Consider the following 20,891-nt stretch of genomic DNA (forward strand, 5'->3'; position numbering starts at 1 on the left):
CGCACGATGCCAGAGCTGCTTTGTGATTTTACCATTGCTTTATTCGAAAATTTTACACTTCACAGAGTGACGGTACGAAGCAGTGCACAGTGTAAGAATTGCTCTTTGATGTCACGATTGCTTTGTTAGAAATAACTACATGTATTGTTATATTTCACAGAGTGACGGTATGAAGCCGTGAGCAATGTCAAAATTGTTTTGTGGCGTCACAGTCGTTTTGTTATAAATTTTTACATTTCACGTAGTGATGGTACGACGCTGTGTGCGATGTTAGAATTGCTTTGTGATGTCACAGTCATTTTGTTAAAAATTGCTACATTTCACAGAGTGATGGTTCGAGGCTGCGCACAATTTCAGAATTGCTTTGTGACATCATTTTGCAAACAGTATACTATTTGCAAAATGTCGTTACAGAAGTGACGTTATTTTGCAAATAGTGCTTCATGGAGTGTCAAACATGCCAACATTCTGACATAGCTGAAAATACCTATTATCACGTGAAGCTCTTTCAACCAATCACTAGATGATAAATTTATGATCCACAATATACAATGTAATTGACAAAAAGCGTTGACCAATCTAATTGCTCACCACAAAAAGAGAAGAAAATGTCACTGCTACGGGTACTGATGATATTACTTTGTTATGTTTATGGTTGTGATAAACTTGTGCACAAAAACTTCTTCCTACCTTGTATTTATTCCAGATTTTCATATATATTTCAATTTTCACTGTTTATTGTGAGGTACCCGAACACTTGTCATATGGCAGTTACTATGTTTTGATAGAAAGGAGATCTAAATGATTTTTTCCTAGGACAAGAACTAATTTCTGAAATGCAAATATTAGGCAAAATGTTTTTCACATACATGCACATTTGAATGAAATGCAGTGAATACAAAGCAGCAGGTGACAATAATCTCTTAGTATGACAAAAATGCAACTTAACTTTAATATATTTCATCTCAGTCAGCTGGTGATACAAATATATCATTCAACACAAAAATTGCTTGGCAATGTTTGCATCAGCACATATCTTTTTCTTCATATTTTACTTCTTCATACAAAAGAGCATTCAACATTACACTTTTGCCTATCTGTGCAGGCTCAAATTGACATTGTAACAACGATCAGATGGCGGAGTATGCGATCAACATCAATTCCATGCTGTACATATCTCTCATAAGGAATGTAATGTACATGAAAGCTATTGTCAACAACTGCCAGATAATAGTGAACACTTGCCGTATGACCCATCTCTTCCTCAACTATCTGACAAACAAAAAGAAACAAATTCTTTGCACATTGCAAGTTGGTTTCTGTCTCATCAGCAAGGAAACTGGCACAATTCTTATAAGTCTATCTTTCACAATTTGAAACTGAATCAGGGGGCACAGAAAAGAAAACATGTCTTAAATCAATTGAAACATAGGCAATGACACACTGGGTTTCTTTATGTTTGAAATTGTTTGAATTGTAAATGCATTCAGTTGCAAAAATACTTGACAAGTTGGTTGTAGTGCAGCATAAATGCATTGCTCTGGGTCACATCATAAAAGCGCAGAAACATGACACAGAAAATGGGCAAGCAAAACCTTGAACATGCCCCAGATTTCTACAGTATAGAGGGCCAACATCCCAGAAGGCAAGCACTCTGTATTTCACTCACTCCATAGAGAATAAAATTGTTTGCAGTTCCCTGTTATCTTATAACAACATCTGTATCACATTTTAAACAAAAAAAGTTGAGTAAATGTTGCAGTAAGATGAAATATCTATGTTTATCCTGTAATGGGTAGAAATTTTGATATTATCTCCCCTTTAACAGATTATTAAAACAAATTGAAAGATACCAAGATGAAAAGTCTAACCTCTTCTCAGAATGAAGGAATCATTCATAAATAATTCGGAACCATATTCACCGACTAAACTACTAAATCACAAAATACCTAACAATAGAATCTTTGTTGGATCACTTTCAAATAAAGGGATAAATTGAGTTGATTACAAGGAGAATATAATGATAACTGCATACCAAAAATTTGCATGATATTTGGCATAATTTTCTTCTTGCAAAATTCACAGGAATGAAAAACATCATCCATCCCAGAGTTGAGCTGCTGCAAGATAGCATAATTGAACTGATCAGTGTTCATAGGAACGTAAATGTACATGTGATGACTAACCATAGTACGTGTAACAGACAGGACAAAAATCTGTAGAATACAATTTCAAATATTCCTCTACAAATGGCTGCTTCGGCCATCCATACATAAAATCTGGAAGTGGCAAGTAATCTTAAAGAAAGAGACCACCTAAAACCAAGGACAGCAGTTCAGTAGATATCAAAGATGTATACAACAGCAAACAGATGTCCTTCTGACTTGTGACATACATTTGCTTTTATGCTGGACTAAGATATTTCTTTTCTTTCCAAGCAAAATTATCATAAAATCATATAGATCTATAGGTCAAAACTGTGTTCTGAAGCAAATCAATAAAAAGGAGCAAGAGACCCTGTTATGAAAGAAATGTACTCCTGATTTATGTCATGTTGGTGCCTGGAACTTACTGCAACCCATCAGTCTGGGGTTGACATGCCAACCAGGATGCTGATAATGGTACATCTACATCATACTGTAAAAGAGGTTATTTTTGCGCAACTAATTTATCGCGCTTAGCAGGGTAAGAAGAGTTGTGCGTGTTTTTAATTCCGCGGAATCAAGACATCAACTACTGGAACATAAGGCAAACAAAAATATTTGCATGCTTTTATTTTCGCGCTAGTTTCTGGTTGCGCAAAATTCATGAAAATTTAAACACCGCGAAAATTTTTACTTTTACAGTAATTGACAGATGAAAAGTTTGAATGTGACTAAAGAAATCAAATGCTTGTTCCCATTTTCTGTGGTACAGAGCATGACAAATATACCATTCACCACAACTTGTCTTTAGAAGCAACTCAGCAGAAACTGGTGATGTAACTCTGCCACCCGACTTTATAAAGGTAAATTCATATTTCTTGTGTTCTGGTAAAAAAGAAATGCAAATACAAGGTTGACAAGTAACAATTTCAGTGATATTGTAGCTGGACTAAAAATGGAACTGTGACCTTCATACAAATGTAGTTATAAGTTCTATGGTACTGAACTAATAATGCACTAAATGGAATTTTTTCCTTCTTCCACCCAAGTGACATAGACTGCAAATAATAATAAATCCACCTCATTATCTCAAAACCGTGTGTATAATTTCTGAATGATTACATTATCTGCTTTTCCACTTACATATGAACTAAATTTGAATGGAAGTGCACATTTCTTGTACCAATAGACATGTAATTTGTGATTGATACAGGAATATGCATTCCAGTTAATTTGTTTTTTCTCGAAAACCTTGCAATTAAGCTAAAAAAATAATATATATTTGTATTCTTATGACAAAGTAGCTTAAAGGTATTAGCCCACATTTGCAAACCCACGAAAATCAAAACTGCATAAAACAGGTCCAATATGACTTCAAGTACAAGTTATAACAGTAACATACCTCACTTGTTGCTCTTTGTCTATACCATTTGATAAAAGAGAGAAAATCATCGTTTTAAAATCAATTTTCAAACCGGGTCAACCCGACCCAAAATCGAATTACGAGCGCGGGCTAGCTACGTACATGTAACTTACACATGTATCGCATGCATGTAGTACGTACGTGGACCGGAGCTAGCGAGCGTTATACGCATGCATACGGTGCATCTTCATTTATTTTTATAAAAGTAATGGACTAATTGGAACAAAATTTTGCACAGGTGTTACTGCAATCATACCCAAACTCCATGCTAACTATGAGACCAATTGCTGCAGGTTTACAAATGTGGGCTAATACCTTTAAGGGCACCTTAAAAGAAACAAACATGTGTTATGCTGACAGTGTTCTTATCAAAATAAAAAAAAAGTTATGCAATTACATGTTTCAACATCATATCAAAGCATGCTGACATGAAGTGTGTTATATCACTGCTTTGATGGATAAACAGGCAGGCATGTTTCATGCATCTCATCTTACAGTCCGATAAAGAACATACATAACTTTGATTTTCCCAAAGGAAGAAAAACAATATACCTTTATGACATCCATCATAACACAACTCTATAGGATTATTATCATGATATGTACAGTCTCTTTTATAACTGGTCACCACTGACACAAAAACATTCTGCACTGACTGTTGCCTCCACGTTGAGCATCATTTGGTTATAGGGTCCACTGCACAGGAGTCTGGTAGTCCATTCCAAACAGACTTTCAATGCTGCTTGATGTGTATGAAGAATGATGCTACACAATGCCATCCTGGATTCAAATACTGTATACGCCAAATATTTCGCGAGGTTTTTATTTTCGCAAATTTCGCAAGTCAGCTGCTATTCGCGAAATCAAATACAGGCGAAAATATTGACTCTGATCTCGATATGAACGTGACATACGCGTATACATTTCTCCGTTCAGTACAGGACTCCATGATCGCGAATTTAACCACTCGCGAAATCGTCGGGAAGTATCGATTCCCGAAAATTTAGACTCGCTAAATATATGGCGTATACAGTAACAGATTAAACCTTCACTGCAGTCCTCCATACTGTTCCCTGTCAGCCTTCTAAACCTCCTATCAGATTCTTCTTCCTATTCTGATGTTGGGGTTGTTCAAAGGATCCAGGAGCGGGTCCGAGTTTGCTGATGCCCTCCCTACCGACGTCATGACAATGACGAAAGTGAAGAATGCCAGGAGGCCAATAAGGAGCAGGATTGCCATTCGCTTCATCTGGACATTGGACTCCACAGACTTCCTGCTGCCTGCTCGGGATCTGTCATGGTGAAAGTATATCAAAACCGAGTATAAACAAATACTGTGAAAGTCATTGTTCTTTGCAATTAGACACTGAGGCTACGTGCATTAAATTCCTGTCCAAATTTAATGCAAGCAGTATCAGGTGGTGATATTTTTGTGTGTTCTGAAATTTGCAGCCCAACAAAGATTTGCAAAATTCACAAAAATTAAACCCTAAAGAATATTACAGCCTTTACCATAGAACTGTTTTCTACATTGGGATTACCAATAAAGCTCTAAACATAGCATACAAGTATGCACAAACCACCACCTCGCATAAATTTATCCAACAAAATGTCATCTTTTTAAATCTTTCAGCCAATGTAAAGAAATGCAGTTGGAAGGGGATATCTCTTGACCTTATTACATTTTGGTTAAGTGATATGCTATGGTGACAACCAAATTTATATCTATTAAATACAAATGAGTCATTTTTTTTTCTCTCTCTTTACTCCTTGGTCCCAAATCCCTCACAGGCTCAAAAGCTTTTTTCATTTCACTAATACTATGCATAATAATTTGCTCATGTGTGTATTTCTCTAACGATGATGACACAGAAAAGCTGGAGTAGGAAATACCACTGGCATCCTATGGAATAAATAAAAAGAAAGAAAGAAAAGCGTCCAGCTGTCATCTATATACTTTGGCTCTACTGGAAGTCTACAGAGAATATGCAGATACTCACTTGAACCATCTAGCAAACCAGTGAAAAGCACTTCGTCTCTTGTACTTGTCTTTGTCATGATCTTGGACAATGTCAACAACAAGGTCATCTTTCCTGGCATCATAAACTCTGTGCTCTGTAGAAGTAAACACATACAAGTAAAGTTTTACGCATGAGAAGAATGTTACAACCATCTTTCCTTTCCTGAAACCATATTTCTAAGAATTAGTGAGAATTCTTAATCACTGCTTACAAATTGAATTTCAAGAGGAAACTAGAAATGTCGCTATGGCGACTGGTATGCCTCCGCCATAATACATGATTCTCCTAATAGGTCTAGATAGTACATGTGGACAATGTGTGATTACATTTTCACAAAATTGGCAAAATATCAAAATGACAAGTTTGTCACAAATGTGTTGAATGTTCACCTTCCTTGACCTAGGTTTAATTGGATGAATAGGAGAGCATGTATTTGGGAAGGACTTTGACTGGACTTTCACTCATTCATAAGTTTAATATGCATTGAGTAATGTTCAAGGTATGGAGAAAAAGTGCAATTTCTGTATTGAATACTAAATTGTTACCATTTTCATCTGGCCTTTGACCCTAAAAGTCATAAGATAATCACTGTCAGGCAGAACATGCATAAATATGTAGTACGTTTCAAGATAACTTGAGCCACTTCCGAGATATGGAGGAAAACTTAGTTCAGCACCTTCACTTGATCTTTGACCTTTTGACCTTTGAGGCAAAAACAAAAGAAAAAAAAAAACTTTCCAGAGAATCTCTATTAGGTTATACATGCATACACCAAGTGTTAAAAAAAAATCATGCTGGCATTGCATAAACATGACGGAAATAGTAAAATTTTGGAGTGTTGCCCTTGACCTTTGACCCCTGACCTTTGACCCCATGAACCAAAAGTTCTCTAGATAATCACTGCCAGTCAGTACAAGTACATGCATATATACTATGTTCCATCAAGATACCTTGAACAATTTCCAAGGTACAGAGAAAAAAGGCAAAGTTTTAATATTTTTACTTGACCTTTTGACCTTTGACCTTTGACCTCATGACCCAAACTTTCACCAGAGAATCTTAATTGGGTAATACATGTATACACTAAGTTTCAAGAAAATATCTTCAGGCATTGCATAGATATGGTGGAAATAATGAAATTTAATGTATTTGACCTTGACCTTTTGACCTTTGACCTTGAGCATTTGCACCCAAAAGTTGATAGGCACAACTTCACCCCCTAATACACATACATGCCAAGTTTCATGAGGATACCTCAAAAGGTTTTGATAGTTACCCTGTCCACAAAATTCATTACGGATGGACGGACAACCCGAAAACATAATGCCTCCAGCACCACTTCGTGGCGGAGGCATAAAAACAAATAAATTTTTCAGGTATTCAGTCACGGATCAGAAGAACTCAAGCAAGACCATTTGATCAATTTGGGCATGCACCATGCACATTAAGTGCACAGACAATGTGGCTGCATTTTAGATACAGCTAAAACTACACTGTTCAGTCTAATTTCTTTGTACATTAAAGAAAAATACTCCTTCATTCAATGAATTTCTTCATGTCATGGATTCAGTACATATAATTTTTGCTGTTCTGAGTCATATGCGCAAAGAGGTCTACCATCCTGTGGTTGTAACAAAGCATGAAGGATCTTACACAATGTTAGACATTCAAAACATAAAGGTTATGCCCAATGCATTCATGCATAATGTGCATGAACACTGCTTACACAATTGTATGACAAGTAACATAATATCTAAAGCTGTTACATATAGGCAACTTTTGTGTGTAATTTGTGAATGCAAAGTCAAACCACTCTCTGTAGGTGCACATTCCATACCCTCTTGTTGTACGTATCAAGATAATGATACAAAACACACACATTGTGATTCAGGATAATGCTCATAACTGAATATTTCAAGAATAGCATTGCAGCTTACCACAACTGACCTTGATTACTGAGCAAATATGACTGCTTTGATAAAGTACATCATAAGCCATACACACCTCCTCCACTTGTGGAAGGGAACTGCTTGTCAGTTCTGGCGTGTGTTCCCATATTGTCTCCTGACAGCCCTGAAGACCCCACCCCCAGTGCTGCAGTCTGTCTGGGCTGTGGTCTGGTGGTTTGGCCATAGCTCCCTCTAGAGACAGGAGTAGGGACAGCCTGCTGGGGTGACACCACAGCCACAGCTGTGGGTGAGCTGGCTTGCGACGACTCCGCAACATTGATCAGAGTTGAAGAAAGTGATGAGTGCGCAGGAATGTCTCGCTTGGGCTCTTCAATCTGTTGAAATAAATGACATGCTTCGACTAAAAACTATGAACATATGCCAAAAGGTTTTATACTGATACAGGTGATCAGTCGCGACAGAACTGATGAAAGCAGACCGGTTTAAGTCACAGGACAGTCCGAAAAGCCATACTAACTGAAAAGGCTAGTCATTGACTAAGACATGTTCCATGTCAAGCACTGAAATACGAGGAGTTTGAGTTTGGATTCATTTAGTGTTTGTGGTCCATTTGCAGAACACTGAGATAAGCTCGCGTATGAGCAGGTGTTTTTTATGATTTTGTAGAGAATACTCTCAAATTGCTGTTCATATTTTTCATTAGCTCCTAGCATGAGTAAATCAACTTAGATAATGGGAATTAGTATGATACTTCTACTATCGAATTTGAACTTTAGTATTCTATTTCATTTAAAAAACATAACGTTTGTACAAAACAGAAAGAATACACACACAAAAAAATGAGTGTACAAACATGCTATACATAATGTATGGTAACTACGAAAGCATTTGGAGAGCGCAGACCTTCATCAAGCAGCTATTTTTCACCCATAGATACACATGACGAACATTGTCCAATTTCCAAATGATATACTGTACAGCCTTGAGATGGCAAAACAACGTATGTCAAAAATTCATGAAAATTGACTTTCACAGTCACATAGTTCAGCTTATTTTAATAGAATCTTACTCTTGACCAAATCTTGAAATCAGAACACATTCCATTACTAAGATATGATGCCCCCTCCCACTGGGAATTGTTCAAATTTTGTTGGCAAAACAACACATGCGGCGATATGCTTGCCCCTGCTCAACACACGTCAGGCATGGACTTGGCAAAACAATGTATCTACATGCGATACGTTGTTTTGCCATCTACATGTTAACGCAGTAATAGGCTGCGCGCGGCTGCAGAAGCGTGCCCAAATTGACGTTGTAGGACATATACGCACGCCAGTGATCGAGACTTAAATTGTTTTGCTGTGTCAATGGCAACAGCGTGGTTATGTTAAGACAGCAAAACAACGCATGTTTTGATTAAATGCAAATTATTCTAAAAATAAAGGGTCTCATGAAATCAATTTGCATTCACTGTATTACTGATACTGTTGGTCCTTCTAGGGTAAGATATGAAGTGTTTAACTAAAACAGAAAAAGAGCTGTAGGTTTGCAAAACTTCAAACTCGATTTACTGGAAATGATGTTGGCTGTAGATACGTTGTTTTGCCATCTCAAGGCCGTGTAGAAGCCTTTGTTTACCTCATCAGCTTCCTGCATGCTGTGCAGCACATCGAGCAGAGCATGCGCTATAGTGTGCGAATGCAAACCTCAAGTACGCGCAGCTTGAACTCCCAAGTACATTGACCCTATTTGCCAAAACAAGATTTAAGAAAAAATCCTTTAAAAATTCACAAAAATTCCTAGATCACTACCAAAAATGTAACAATCTGTTCCTTGCGCCATTACCAACTATCCTGTAAGTTTCATCCAAATCATTTCACAACTTTTTGAATTATTTTGAAAAAAAAGACAAACAAACAAATGCTGACAACAACATAACCTCCTTGGCAAAGGTGATTATAAATGAAACATGGAAGTTTACAACAAGAAAAAGACCATTGCCGGGATAGTTCCCACAAAAAGAAGGTGAAGCAATATTAAATTGTTATAAAGTCACAACATTAACCATAAGAAATGTTTAATATAAAAACAGATACAAAGGAATGCATTTTGGTGATAAAATCTGTAAACCTAACAGTAGCAATTGATAATAACAACCCAGAGGGCAAAACCATTATTATCCGGCACTATAAACTCTACATGTTAATAAAGAGTATTTCCAAAAGTTGCTCTCCTCTTCCATTTCACTAAAAGCATACACACATTCACACACACACACACACACACACACACATGCCCGCACAGCAATATATTGGGCCTTTGATGTATCTTCTGAGTGAACAATCTAAGTATCCATACCGGTGACAGGCCTAAGCCTGCTCGTGCCCAGTTGACCTTTGAAAGATACTTCCTCAGGGTCTCAGCAACAGGTGAAATCATGTTTGAGCTAGGGAAGATGCTTGCATTGCAGGTGGGACAAGTGTAGCCAGCGGGTGCCGTGTTTGGAGGAAATTTTCTGGCATATGCATCCAAACACTCCCAGTGAAATACATCTGAAAGAAAAATGAGAAGAAATAACCAATCTCTACTCTATAGAGTACAATATCAACATGTGGTAAAAAACTTGAGTAAATAAACTACATGTAAATTGAATTGTTTGATAAAAGTTTAATGCTGGAATTTGTATAAGGTAACAAGTGTGTTCATTATAAAAATATATTACATAGTGGTATTTCTTGAACTTTGGCACAAATTTTAACCCATTGAGGACGAGTCCCGAATATACTCGGGCAGGGGTCTGTGGGAAATGCTTGTTGTTGCAAAATCAGCCTGTCCTCAACAGGTCATTTTTTTTCCCCACTTTACAATGACAGTGTGGAGATATAAACACACCCATAGCCTACACTGCGCTTAGTAAACTGTAATAATGATGATGATGATATCAATTAGGTAAAAAAATGCACACAGACTCACCATAGCACAGAAGCCTGACAACATCTCCTTCTGCCAAGTCTTTATTGCACAGTGTACACTTTGTGCTGTAGTCACTATCTTGGAGCCACTGCAAGTAAGACTTTACAATACACTGCCAGGAGAAAGAAAGAAAGAAATGAAGATTGTTAACCTTACTTGTGCTTAAAAATGAAATTATCTTACAATTGTATGGGGTCATTGTGAGTTGGGTGTCCAACACATTGGAGACACCTTGATGCTTTTCTATCAATGAATACTTAAAATATTTCACAATTTGCCTGAAATTTTACTCACAAGTAAAGAAAAAAGACCACCCAACTCTGAATTCACAAGCGTGCATTAAAAATGTGATTTGCTGTACATGCTCCAAGATAACTGCTTCAAACGCATGGGTTGTTATTTTGACGAACTCAGTTGCGCCATAATTTTGAAACCAACACCCCTAACTGTTAGCATTTCTAGGCCGTACCCTCTCTTGACAATACGTGTGAAATGCACATAGATCTAACACTTTTCAAATGCGCATTTATAATCTACGGTATCAAATGCGTATTTATAATCTACGGTATCAAATTGTTGTTTTGCTGTTGATCTGGTAGATTCTAGGGCCTACTACTATATCAAATATTAATCATCGGGTTTTTGGACTTCATCAAATCCCCAGTGAAGAATGCAAAACCACTGCTGCACGTAGTCTCATGCGTGAAAGTTCGTTCTTTACGCGCAATGCTATAACTAGAGGGGAGTCAGTTTCAATATTATGTAAAATACTACAGCGTCGATGTGTTGGACACCTAACCCACTGGTGGTAGGTAGGCTCTGCTAGTGGATCCCAAAGTGGCTGCAACTTGCAAGCAAGAAATCATGTCATCAGAGATCATGATAGAACTTTCTCAATAGCCAGAGTCCCGGTCCCCAGACCCTGCCGTTCTTACCCACAGTGACAGAAGACTAATAAAACAAAAACTTACAAGTCATAATTTACAGTTCATACAGACATCTGACTTTAACAGGATATGAGTCTAGATTTATAAGGTTCTAACATAACAGTTACTCAGAAAGTTTCCTGATACAGAGAGGACGAGACGGCTCATTCAACGTAAAATTACCTTCGGGTGATTTGCCACCATACAGTGTTCACAGACGTTGACTCGGTGCTCGAAACAGAACAGATTCGTCACTTTTCTCTTCGGACACTTGCACAGACCCATTTTAACACCTCGATGTGTCAGAAAGATGATAAAGGAGTGATTGCTAGGTTAATTTGTACAACCTACAAGTTTATCACACATCACAAACTGCACAGAACGAACGCCTCACTGACGGAGTTTTACTGTGGTGAATCTTGCTCTCTGTACGTCCAACATCAACACAACCAGTCGAGTCGTTAAATGCACATAGATCACGCAGGAAGAACTGCACTGACGATGTGTACCGAACGTCAAGCCTGCCACGTATTTGACCTTTGACCGTATTATTCATCTCGTTCCCACGTTGTGTAGGCGGTGATAGTCAATACTTATTTTTTTAAATGAATGACGTGCAGTTTTTATTCATTTTTTTTTTTTTTGGTTCCATGTGTAAAAAAAAAAAAAAAAGCGAAATAGTTTAGCGAACCAACACGAAATTCCAACCATGATAAAATCGAAGGACCTAATGATTATGATTTTCTATGTCTTCTAATCCCGGATGCATAAGCAATGAAATATAATCTCAGCAGAAGAATGTCCAGCTTCATGTTTGGAAGAAGGATATTGATAAAATCTTTTCAGTGGATATTGGGATATTTTTCTTGCACAAGCCAGGGTCACAAGATCTCATAACAGTGAAAAAAACATCGTTTTTAATTTGAAAATTCAGAGAAAAAATGTGTGAGAATGTGAGAGAGAGAGATAAGGGGGATGATAAAAGGATGGAAGTGAGAGAGAGAAGGAGAGGTGGAAGGAAATGGCCAAAATGCAGGGGCGGATCCAGGAATTCTGTAAGGGGGGGGGGGGGGGTGGGGGCGTGACTAATATTTCTGGTGCCACTTCCGGGCTTCATTTCATTGTTTTTCTTTTTATTTCTTTTGTTTTTTACGAAAAATAAAGGGGGGGGGGGGCGTGCGCCGGTTGCGCCCCCCTCTGGATCCGCCACTGAAATGATTCGTCTAGAATGTAAAGAGAATCTTCATATATTTCTGGTTCACTGCACTACATCTCACACACAGAATTAAAAGGAAATGAAATGAGAACTATATGAATAGCAAAACTTCAGTGGCACCCAAGGAAAATACACCAAGCAGGACAGCATTATTTATTTTCTATATCACTTTCTTTATTTCTCCTGTCGAAGGGAAAAAGCAAGGAGCAAGATTGTAGAGTATAGCGCCTATATTTTCACTTCTCTGCTCTTTTGGGGGAGAACTAACTTTCAATGTAGCATCCATGGAGTGAATCGTGCATGTAATATGCCAAAAATATGCAGAAGTAGACCTACTGTCAGAAAAAAAAAATGAATAAAATAAAAGTTACATAACCTTGCCAGTCGTAAGGCAATCTGCCTTGGTTTTGTTGGTCCAGCAATTAGTTAATGCTCATAAAGGGACTACAGTTACAAGCCCTACTTTTCAGAAGCCCCCTACTATGACCAACAACTCGTGTTTGCAATGTTGCATTGTTTTGTATGTTGTGTAAATGTTTGTTTTACTGTAAATCTATTTTATTTGAAATAACAACTACAACCAGAGAATGGCCCTCTGTAGAAGCGAGAGACGAAAGCAGTGCAATATCTCCCTTGCTTGGAGATCAGTGAGTGCAATTTGGGTATTTTGGGTTGAGCGCCACCTTGCGTCATAATTGTAATACACATGTATTTGCCGACTGACTGGACAGACACGAAATCTCGTCCGGGTAGCCGCAAGAACACAGATTCTGACTAAAAGTGAGAAAATTACTGCCGGATAAAGACTGTAAATCACCAGCGTTGGCCAGACCAACGGACATTTTCTTGTGACAATCGTGAAATAAAAGGTAAGTCAAATTATTTGTGCCTTGGTACGAAAAATGTTGTTCTATTATATCGCTAGCAGAGAACACAATGACATTGACAATGTGATACGTCTCCCGCGATCCCGTTGAATGAGATGATGGTGACGGCTACTTGTACCATCCACATTATCCCAGCAGTGTGTCCAGTCCACGCCTTCTACTTCGGCGTATCTTGGGCACCGCCACATCGCATGCATGCAACGTTGAACAGGACAAAGTCATAAGTTATCCATCCTAATCCTGATCCTGTATTTGTGCCTCAGAGGAACATTGCGAGGAGCGTTTAATGTGTGTAGATGTTCATAGAATCTGTAGAATATCTAGTGTAGACTACTTGGGTTTTATGCAATAATGGAAAGTTTGGCCTTTTGAAAGACATGGTATGGTACGAATCGATGTAAACTATTAGATAGTGTTACTGTTAGGCCAGTTAGACGTCTAATGTTAGAGTAGAAACCACATGTTTACACTTTGTTCTACTGTTTCGTTAGTACTCTCTGTAGACTAGATTTGGTCAACAGGCATCACCTTGTAAGGGGAATAGTAGATCGATTGTGTAGAACGATTACGATCACGATTGGTGGAGAGCGATGTAGGAGGGAGAGAGATAACGACAAAGAGGTAAAGCTTGTGTGCCGTGTCGGCACAAGTAAAAGAGAACAGATTGCATATTCCTGGTATCGATATCAGTCATTCTGTGTGTTGTCTAACGAACCCTTACAACCTAGACACTACTCATGCCAGAGAGAGTCTTCATACACATAGTCATTTGACCGAAAGATCAGTCTGTATCTGTCCGTCGGGGAATGTTTCGCGGAGACTGCGTCTGGCTTCACGGATCCCCTCCGTATACAGACCGAAGTCAATGATTCCGGCTCCTGTGTGGAGCAGTCGCGCACAGATCAAACATTACGATAAACCAAATTTCAGACAGCTTGTTTACATTCAAACAAGTTTGACATGACATGACACATTATGCAGCAATATTTGGGGTAAATTTCTCACATTGTGCAATCGAATACTACAGTAACTAGGTTGTAATATAACGCAGAAATTTTATCCATATCGCAACACTGCCGTTCGCTAGCTGAAAGTCGCCATTTTGAATCTGTAAGCCAATCACATGCGAGGTACGTGCTTTAGTAAAAAAACACGTAGAAACTACCTCGCATGTGATTGGCTAATAGATTCATACTGTATGTTTCTGCAGTTTGAATGTGACGACGCGACGGGCTGGTTGATGTGTGTTTTATGTTGAAAATTCTACCAAAATGTTGGATTATTCATTAATCTGGTGAGTGTAGTGCATTCTTGAAATGTTGATTTTGCTATACAAGCTTAAATTTGCTGACCTAGGGCCGTGAATTAGACGCAATCGAGAAGGGTGAGGTACATGTACCTCACCGAATTTTCCATAGAGACAGTGGTTAAGAACATCCACACAGCGATGGGTACTAATGCACCGGACATAACGCTGCAAGTGACGAACACCACAGTCACTTTTTTGACGGACAACACGTTGAAAGTGACGCACACCTCGGTCACTTTTTTGACGGACATCCTCGGTACATGTGATGCACCCCCGTAAATACTGAAACGATTTTTGCACACGTTTTATTCAAGCAATTTCATTTTCTTTTGGTTCGTACACATAATTTGTAAAAGTTTCGGCAAGTTTCCCTTACCATGTAAGCACCGTATTGTCATTCACCGTACATAACGCTGCTGCTAAGATATTCCGTACAGTAGTATGTATTCTGTGCATGCAATCCATACATGACAATCACATGTGTGCAGAACTAGAATGCGCTGTGTGTGCGCGGCCATTGCTAGTGCGGTGGATTCATACTGCTGCAGCGCAGGTAGTAGGTACACACCATGCCACGGCATTCATATTCCCGCTCGAGTACTGCGTAACTACAGCCTAGTCGCGGTACGTAGAGATTCGCACAGCTAACAGCGTCGCGCGCGCGTCTGGCCAGCTGGTCGGGCTAGCTACAGTATCCCGCGAGCAGAAATTGGCATGCGGCAGGCAGTTCTTCTGCTGCCGTTTCGACACAGGAAAGATTGAACTAAGTTGTTACATCGCTGAACAGTCCCTGGTTTGAGATTGAGTATGCATGATTTCATGGGTTTGTTGGAGGGAAAATGTAAGGAGAAAGGGTGGCTTTTAGATTCTTTGCTTGCCAGATTCTGGCAAGCATTTTTTCCTCTTATTCCAAAACGCTTCCCGACTTTGATTTTCACAATTGGAAAGCGCTCACTGTAATTTCACTCGCGGTACGTGTATCCGGGACGCATCCGGGACCGGTAGCGTGCAAAAATGCGTGCAGTTTTCCATAGCCAAGTAACATACCATGACGCACCCCTCGGTTCAAAATAATGCATGTTATTTTCCATAGCCAAGTGACGTACCATGACGCACCCCTCGGTCAAAATTTTGACCGACAATGATGGGATTTTTAATACCTTCCGTCTGTCTACGGAGGAGAGCGATAACGTGAAAAATATAAAAGACTCCTCCGGACAGACGGATCTTTCTGTCTACATAGTCATGCACAAGCCCCTTCAACTAACAAGGCAATTAGACTAAGGCTATTCAACAGGATTTCTCCCAAACTGGAGCCTTGACTTCTGAGGGGCATCTAATCTCTCAGTCTGGACCTCTTAACAATTACTCACCCATCAAGCAACCATTTCAAGAAATTATGGAACCTGGCTTGTGATCTGCCTCCTGGCAGGTGTCGCTAACTTTTATTAGTGTCACATGTGCCAGCTATGCAGACATCGACAAACACAGAATCCCAACAACCCAACCAATACCGACAATGTATGGGAAATGACTGGCGACAGTGGTGTTAGCTTGTCATTCTACTATTCCATTTTGCAATAAAATCATGCATACTGATTACTGCACATAAATCAGAATTCTGTTCATCGATGAGGCTGTACAGTACTGGTTGAGGTGACGATTCAGCTTGTAACGCTTTGCGAGATATTTAGAATCCACTCTATGAAGTGGTAAAGAGCATACGATTCTAAAGGGAATCAAAAGTTTATTTGATGAAAATCGGTTTTGAAATGAACGAGATATCTAAAAACAAGGTAAAACAAAGAAATCCTAATAAAAGTCGTGGCCTGTCAATTTTATTAGTATCGCTTTTTTGGATATCTCGGCCATTTCAAGCCCAATTTTCATCAAATAAATGTTGAATCCTTCTTGAAATTACATTATCTTTCATATTCATTCTAGGTTCTTATTATCTCACCAAAAAATGTTATAAACTTGACGTTAGGTCTTGACCAAAGCTATGCGATCCCTTTGATAGTACAGTATACAAGTACTTCCCAAATCCCATGTGAGGTATTGCATAATAGCTGCATAAAACCATATCGACAGTACTAACAGGTACAAGCATCATGTACGCCAGCATTGCGAAGCTGCGGAGCAGGGCATTTTGCACTTGAAAGAAATCTTCATTTTTAAATCATATATGGGAAATATGATGCATATTGTATGATATGTAAAAGTCAGCTAAGCCAATATAAAATGCAAATAAATGTGTGTAGTTATTTACAATATTACAAAGTTGTACTGTTCTCAAATATTCATGATGGCTATTGTAATATACACATGTAAACCAGGGTTTTGACATACGATTTTAGTAATGCCAGTTCTCAGTGTGTATGTGTCGGCAGGCCATTTCAGAGGATAAACTGCAGGACAAGGAACATCTTTGGAGGAAAAAGACTTGTCACTCACTGTTATTAAAGTGTTGTGATATATATTTGTGCAAATTCTTATTATATGATGTTATCAAGTTATAAAGGAACGTTTAGAAAGATCTGTCAGTAAATAGTGCTGTTCAAGGTGATGTTTGAACAGTATTTAGTACACATCAAACATTCAGATTCTCACTCAGGTACTGTTCAACAGTTTGCATACAAATACATTTTCTTGAAGAAGAATAGGGAGGAAAAGATGAAAATAATCAAGATTTTGAGATCTAGAGCATACTATATTACTTGTTACTAATTAAAAGCACCTGCAAACATGATACAGTAGGACCTTGATTATCTGGCCATCGATTATCCGGATTCTCTATCTGGACGTCGACTGGCTTACATTTTTGTTTGTGTTTTACTTATATTGGGTATTATTTCCTGTCATATGAAATATGAAACATGGCAATGCCATGTAGATAATCATGATATTAGCAAATTGGTAATAACATGTTATATACCCCTATCACAATATGCTAGAAAGTGATGTATTTGAGCATATCTCTCTTATCCAGTTAAAGCGATTATCCAGCCAAAGCGATTATCCGGAGGCCTGCTGGTCCTAATGTGGCCAGATTATCAAGGTCCTACTGTAGTATGTATTTCATGTGAGTTTTTTGAATGTGCAGCATAAACATGCATTCCTACTGGGGCTATTATGCTTATATCTGTTGGTGGCTGACAAAATGTTGTGATTATTGGTAGGGCAGGGCTTGGGTGTAAATGACATTTGAATGTTACAGTGACTAACAGTAACTGGATAGATCTGTCTATAATATGCATGGTACACCTGTATGGCATTGTTTTACTGCTCTCTCTCCACTGTGATAGAACAATCATTCCCAGGTTGCAAGGGTTACCGTCATTGTTTTCACACAAGATGTGTTTATCTACTAATACATACTACCATCAAACAGATGCCCTTCAAAGGGGTATGATAACATTTCAGTTTAATTGTCTGCTTGTAGTGCAATCAGTTGTAAATCATGTTGATGTTCAGAGGGAATACAACTCAAGCTCTCATTGTATACTAGCAGCTACTTCATCAGAAAACAGGATACTGGCGTATGGGTGGTATGTTATGGTTAGGTACATTTGTACACAACATAGAAGTTTGATCAGGTGTTTAAGACATATTAGAGCCCTTAATTGTTAAATTCTTTTCTCATAAACAGATGGTGCTGGATGACAATGAATTTGATGGTTCTACATGTTGCTGTTGACATACTGTACCATGTATCAATAATGATCTGAATTAGATTACAGTGAGCTGCTCTGTACTTGTAATTAATACCTAACAGGAAAGGGCTCAATATTTCCTGGTTGGAGATTATGCACAAATACAAATTATGTACCGGAAGCATAGTATGGCTCCTATTCATGTACATAGGGTAGGTTTGACATACTGTGTACTAATACAGACAAACAGACACAAGCACTAAAACATGTACAATAATAATACACCAGTTGATTGTATTGCAACTTTTGCATTGTACTATTAAAATAAGCTACAAATATGAAAAGGGAAGTTTCTTTGTATATTTCATAACATTTATATTGTATTTCTTCACTTGCTTCTTTTGTAAGATGTGCAACTAATAACTAATGCATAATTAGTGAAGGCTTAGTTTCATGAACCTTCTGTTGTACTTTGTGGTATTCATCGATTATTAATTAATTATTTCAGCTTATGACTCATTACATGTTGGTGTGCTGTTTTATTGTTGCTTTTATTTCAATACTTGTGTTTATTATCATGAGTATACTTTATTCGTGTCATGATTGAGGTAAATCAGCAATGTATGACTCTACATAGCTGCATCTCTTATTAACCTAAAAAACTGAATTGATATCCTGATGTCTACATGTTTTTTTGTTGATTTTTTTTTCATGAGTTCAATGTCTTGGTATTTCTCTGTATTTCTCTCTACATTTGGTAGATTAATTTAACCTGCAGATCTTACAGAATCAGTGAAAGTTTGAGGAAAATTGGACAATCGATGCAAAAGTTATGAATTTTTAAAATGTTTGTGTTGAAACCGCTGGATGAGGAGACTACTGCAGCTTGTGAGTCATATGCGTACAACAGTATAAAGAAAATGTAAAGAAAATTCAACATATTTTCACTTTTTTCGCATAATAAAAGACCACTTGACTTGTCTCTTTCTAAAGGCAGGGGGAATAATATTACCCATAACATATGTCGGTAACGAGTCAAGGGAATGTGTACTTTTTTCAAAAGATGAAATTTTGTGAAATTCTCTTTATATTTTCCTTATATTGTTGTACGCATGTGACATCTGAGTTATTCATACACTGCAGTAGTCTTCTCATCCAGCGGTTACTGCACAAAAACTTCAAAAATTCATAACTTTTGAACGGATTGTCCGATTTTCCTCAAACTTTCAATGATGTGTTCTACTAATATTGCTACAATCGCTCAATCCTTATGTTTATGAAGGTGAACTTGTCCTTTAAGGTAGAGGTCAGATTTACTGGAGAATAGCAACTGTTTTTAATTAGGATTTGTCTTGAAGGAAAAGGTGAAATTATGTGCTGCTTCCAAATCATGCTTTCTTTTCATACAAATCCTTTTATGAAACTGGTTGTATATTCATCAGTGCTAACAATCATTTAAAATATTCAAATTTTTACTTGGGTGAAATTTTTGAGAAACAGTAAATAATTAGTTTGTATTAGGCATTGGCATAGAGATTGTAGCATGACATGTAAGTATGCAATCATGTGTAAAGCTATGATTTGCGTTGTGCATATCTCTTTAGTTATGTTTAGAAAAGAAGATGAGTTAGTATCCAGTCAAAAATATTACCGGTACACAAATACAGACATACATGTAATAGCTCATAAGAAAGTGATCGGGTGTGATTTTTGAAGTATCTGCACAGATAGAACACAGTGTAATCTCACTTCAATATAAAGACAAAAACAAACTGATTTGAAGAACAGTGGAATGGTAGATGCAGGCACTAAGATTTTAGGATTGTACTTTTTTTTTTATAGAATAAAGATCTCAGTTCAAGATGTTAAGTTTTCTAAGAAAAGCTTTAGAATTGTCTACCTGTCAAAAATGAAGCATTGATGTGCTCACACATTTTTCGTAAAATATGAGGTATGAAGACATTTACAATTTATTTTAAAAAAAAGCATTATGGAGGCATTACTCTCATACTAGGCACTAGGTGTTTGTAGAACCATGCTCACACTAAACGCATTGTACCATTGCACATACATATCTATAAATTTAAGATATAAAATCCTAGCAGCAATAATTTTCTATTTCCCTCACGGTCTTTTGGAATTTAAATGAAAGACTCTTATTGCCATGTGTGTGTTGATTATTTTTGTTTCATATGACTGTCATGTTTCCATGTATTATTTGCTTATCATGCTGTTTTGAACATACCTGCATATCTGCTTGTATTGTAGCTCCTCATCCCAGCTTTGTCTTAAATATTGCTTTCCAGTCCTATTTCAGATTTATGGTTTTATTTTTGTATCGTCAAAACAAATTGTCTGTTTTAGTTCTTTGTTTTATTTTTTCGCTCTTTCTCCCTGTTTCTGTTTTGTTTCCTCTGTGCACGCATGTT

General features: G+C 37.7%; 2 protein-coding genes across 2 annotated transcripts in view; one reads left to right on the plus strand and one right to left on the minus strand.

Annotated features, from left to right (window-relative positions):
• Positions 1–3,618: 3,618 nt before the first annotated feature.
• LOC139718019 (zinc finger protein-like 1 homolog) lies at positions 3,619–11,826 on the minus strand. Its single transcript, XM_071629506.1, has 6 exons — positions 11,581–11,826; positions 10,472–10,583; positions 9,857–10,050; positions 7,593–7,872; positions 5,568–5,682; positions 3,619–4,859 (listed from the first exon to the last, which is right to left on the minus strand). Exons 1-6 carry the CDS (start codon positions 11,680–11,682, stop codon positions 4,664–4,666), a joined length of 999 nt encoding a protein of 332 aa, XP_071485607.1. The 5' UTR covers positions 11,683–11,826; the 3' UTR covers positions 3,619–4,663.
• Positions 11,827–13,345: 1,519 nt separating this feature from the next.
• The window catches only part of LOC139718059 (HEAT repeat-containing protein 5B-like), a 75,863-nt gene continuing 68,317 nt past the window's right edge, over positions 13,346–20,891 (plus strand). The window contains exon 1 of the mRNA XM_071629552.1: positions 13,346–13,482. The gene's annotated coding sequence lies outside the window, so the exon portion shown is untranslated. The remainder of the gene's footprint in view (positions 13,483–20,891) is intronic.

The sequence above is a fragment of the Diadema antillarum genome, unplaced genomic scaffold, assembly GCF_040938485.1.
Source record: "Diadema antillarum isolate AM-2024a unplaced genomic scaffold, OU_Dant_1.0 scf00000087, whole genome shotgun sequence".
NCBI classification, from domain to species: Eukaryota; Metazoa; Echinodermata; class Echinoidea; order Diadematoida; family Diadematidae; genus Diadema; species Diadema antillarum.

What these genes read in the sequence shown, in the direction of transcription:
- LOC139718019 (XM_071629506.1), bottom strand. Translation starts at nt 11,682, where the DNA reads ATGGGTCTGTGCAAGTGTCCGAAGAGAAAAGTGACGAATCTGTTCTGT. An exon ending in TGGTGGCAAATCACCCGAAG is followed by an intron (nt 10,584 to 11,580) that starts GTAATTTTACGT and finishes TTCTCCTGGCAG; the next exon opens with TGTATTGTAAAGTCTTACTT. An exon ending in TGTCAGGCTTCTGTGCTATG is followed by an intron (nt 10,051 to 10,471) that starts GTGAGTCTGTGT and finishes TTTTTCTTTCAG; the next exon opens with ATGTATTTCACTGGGAGTGT.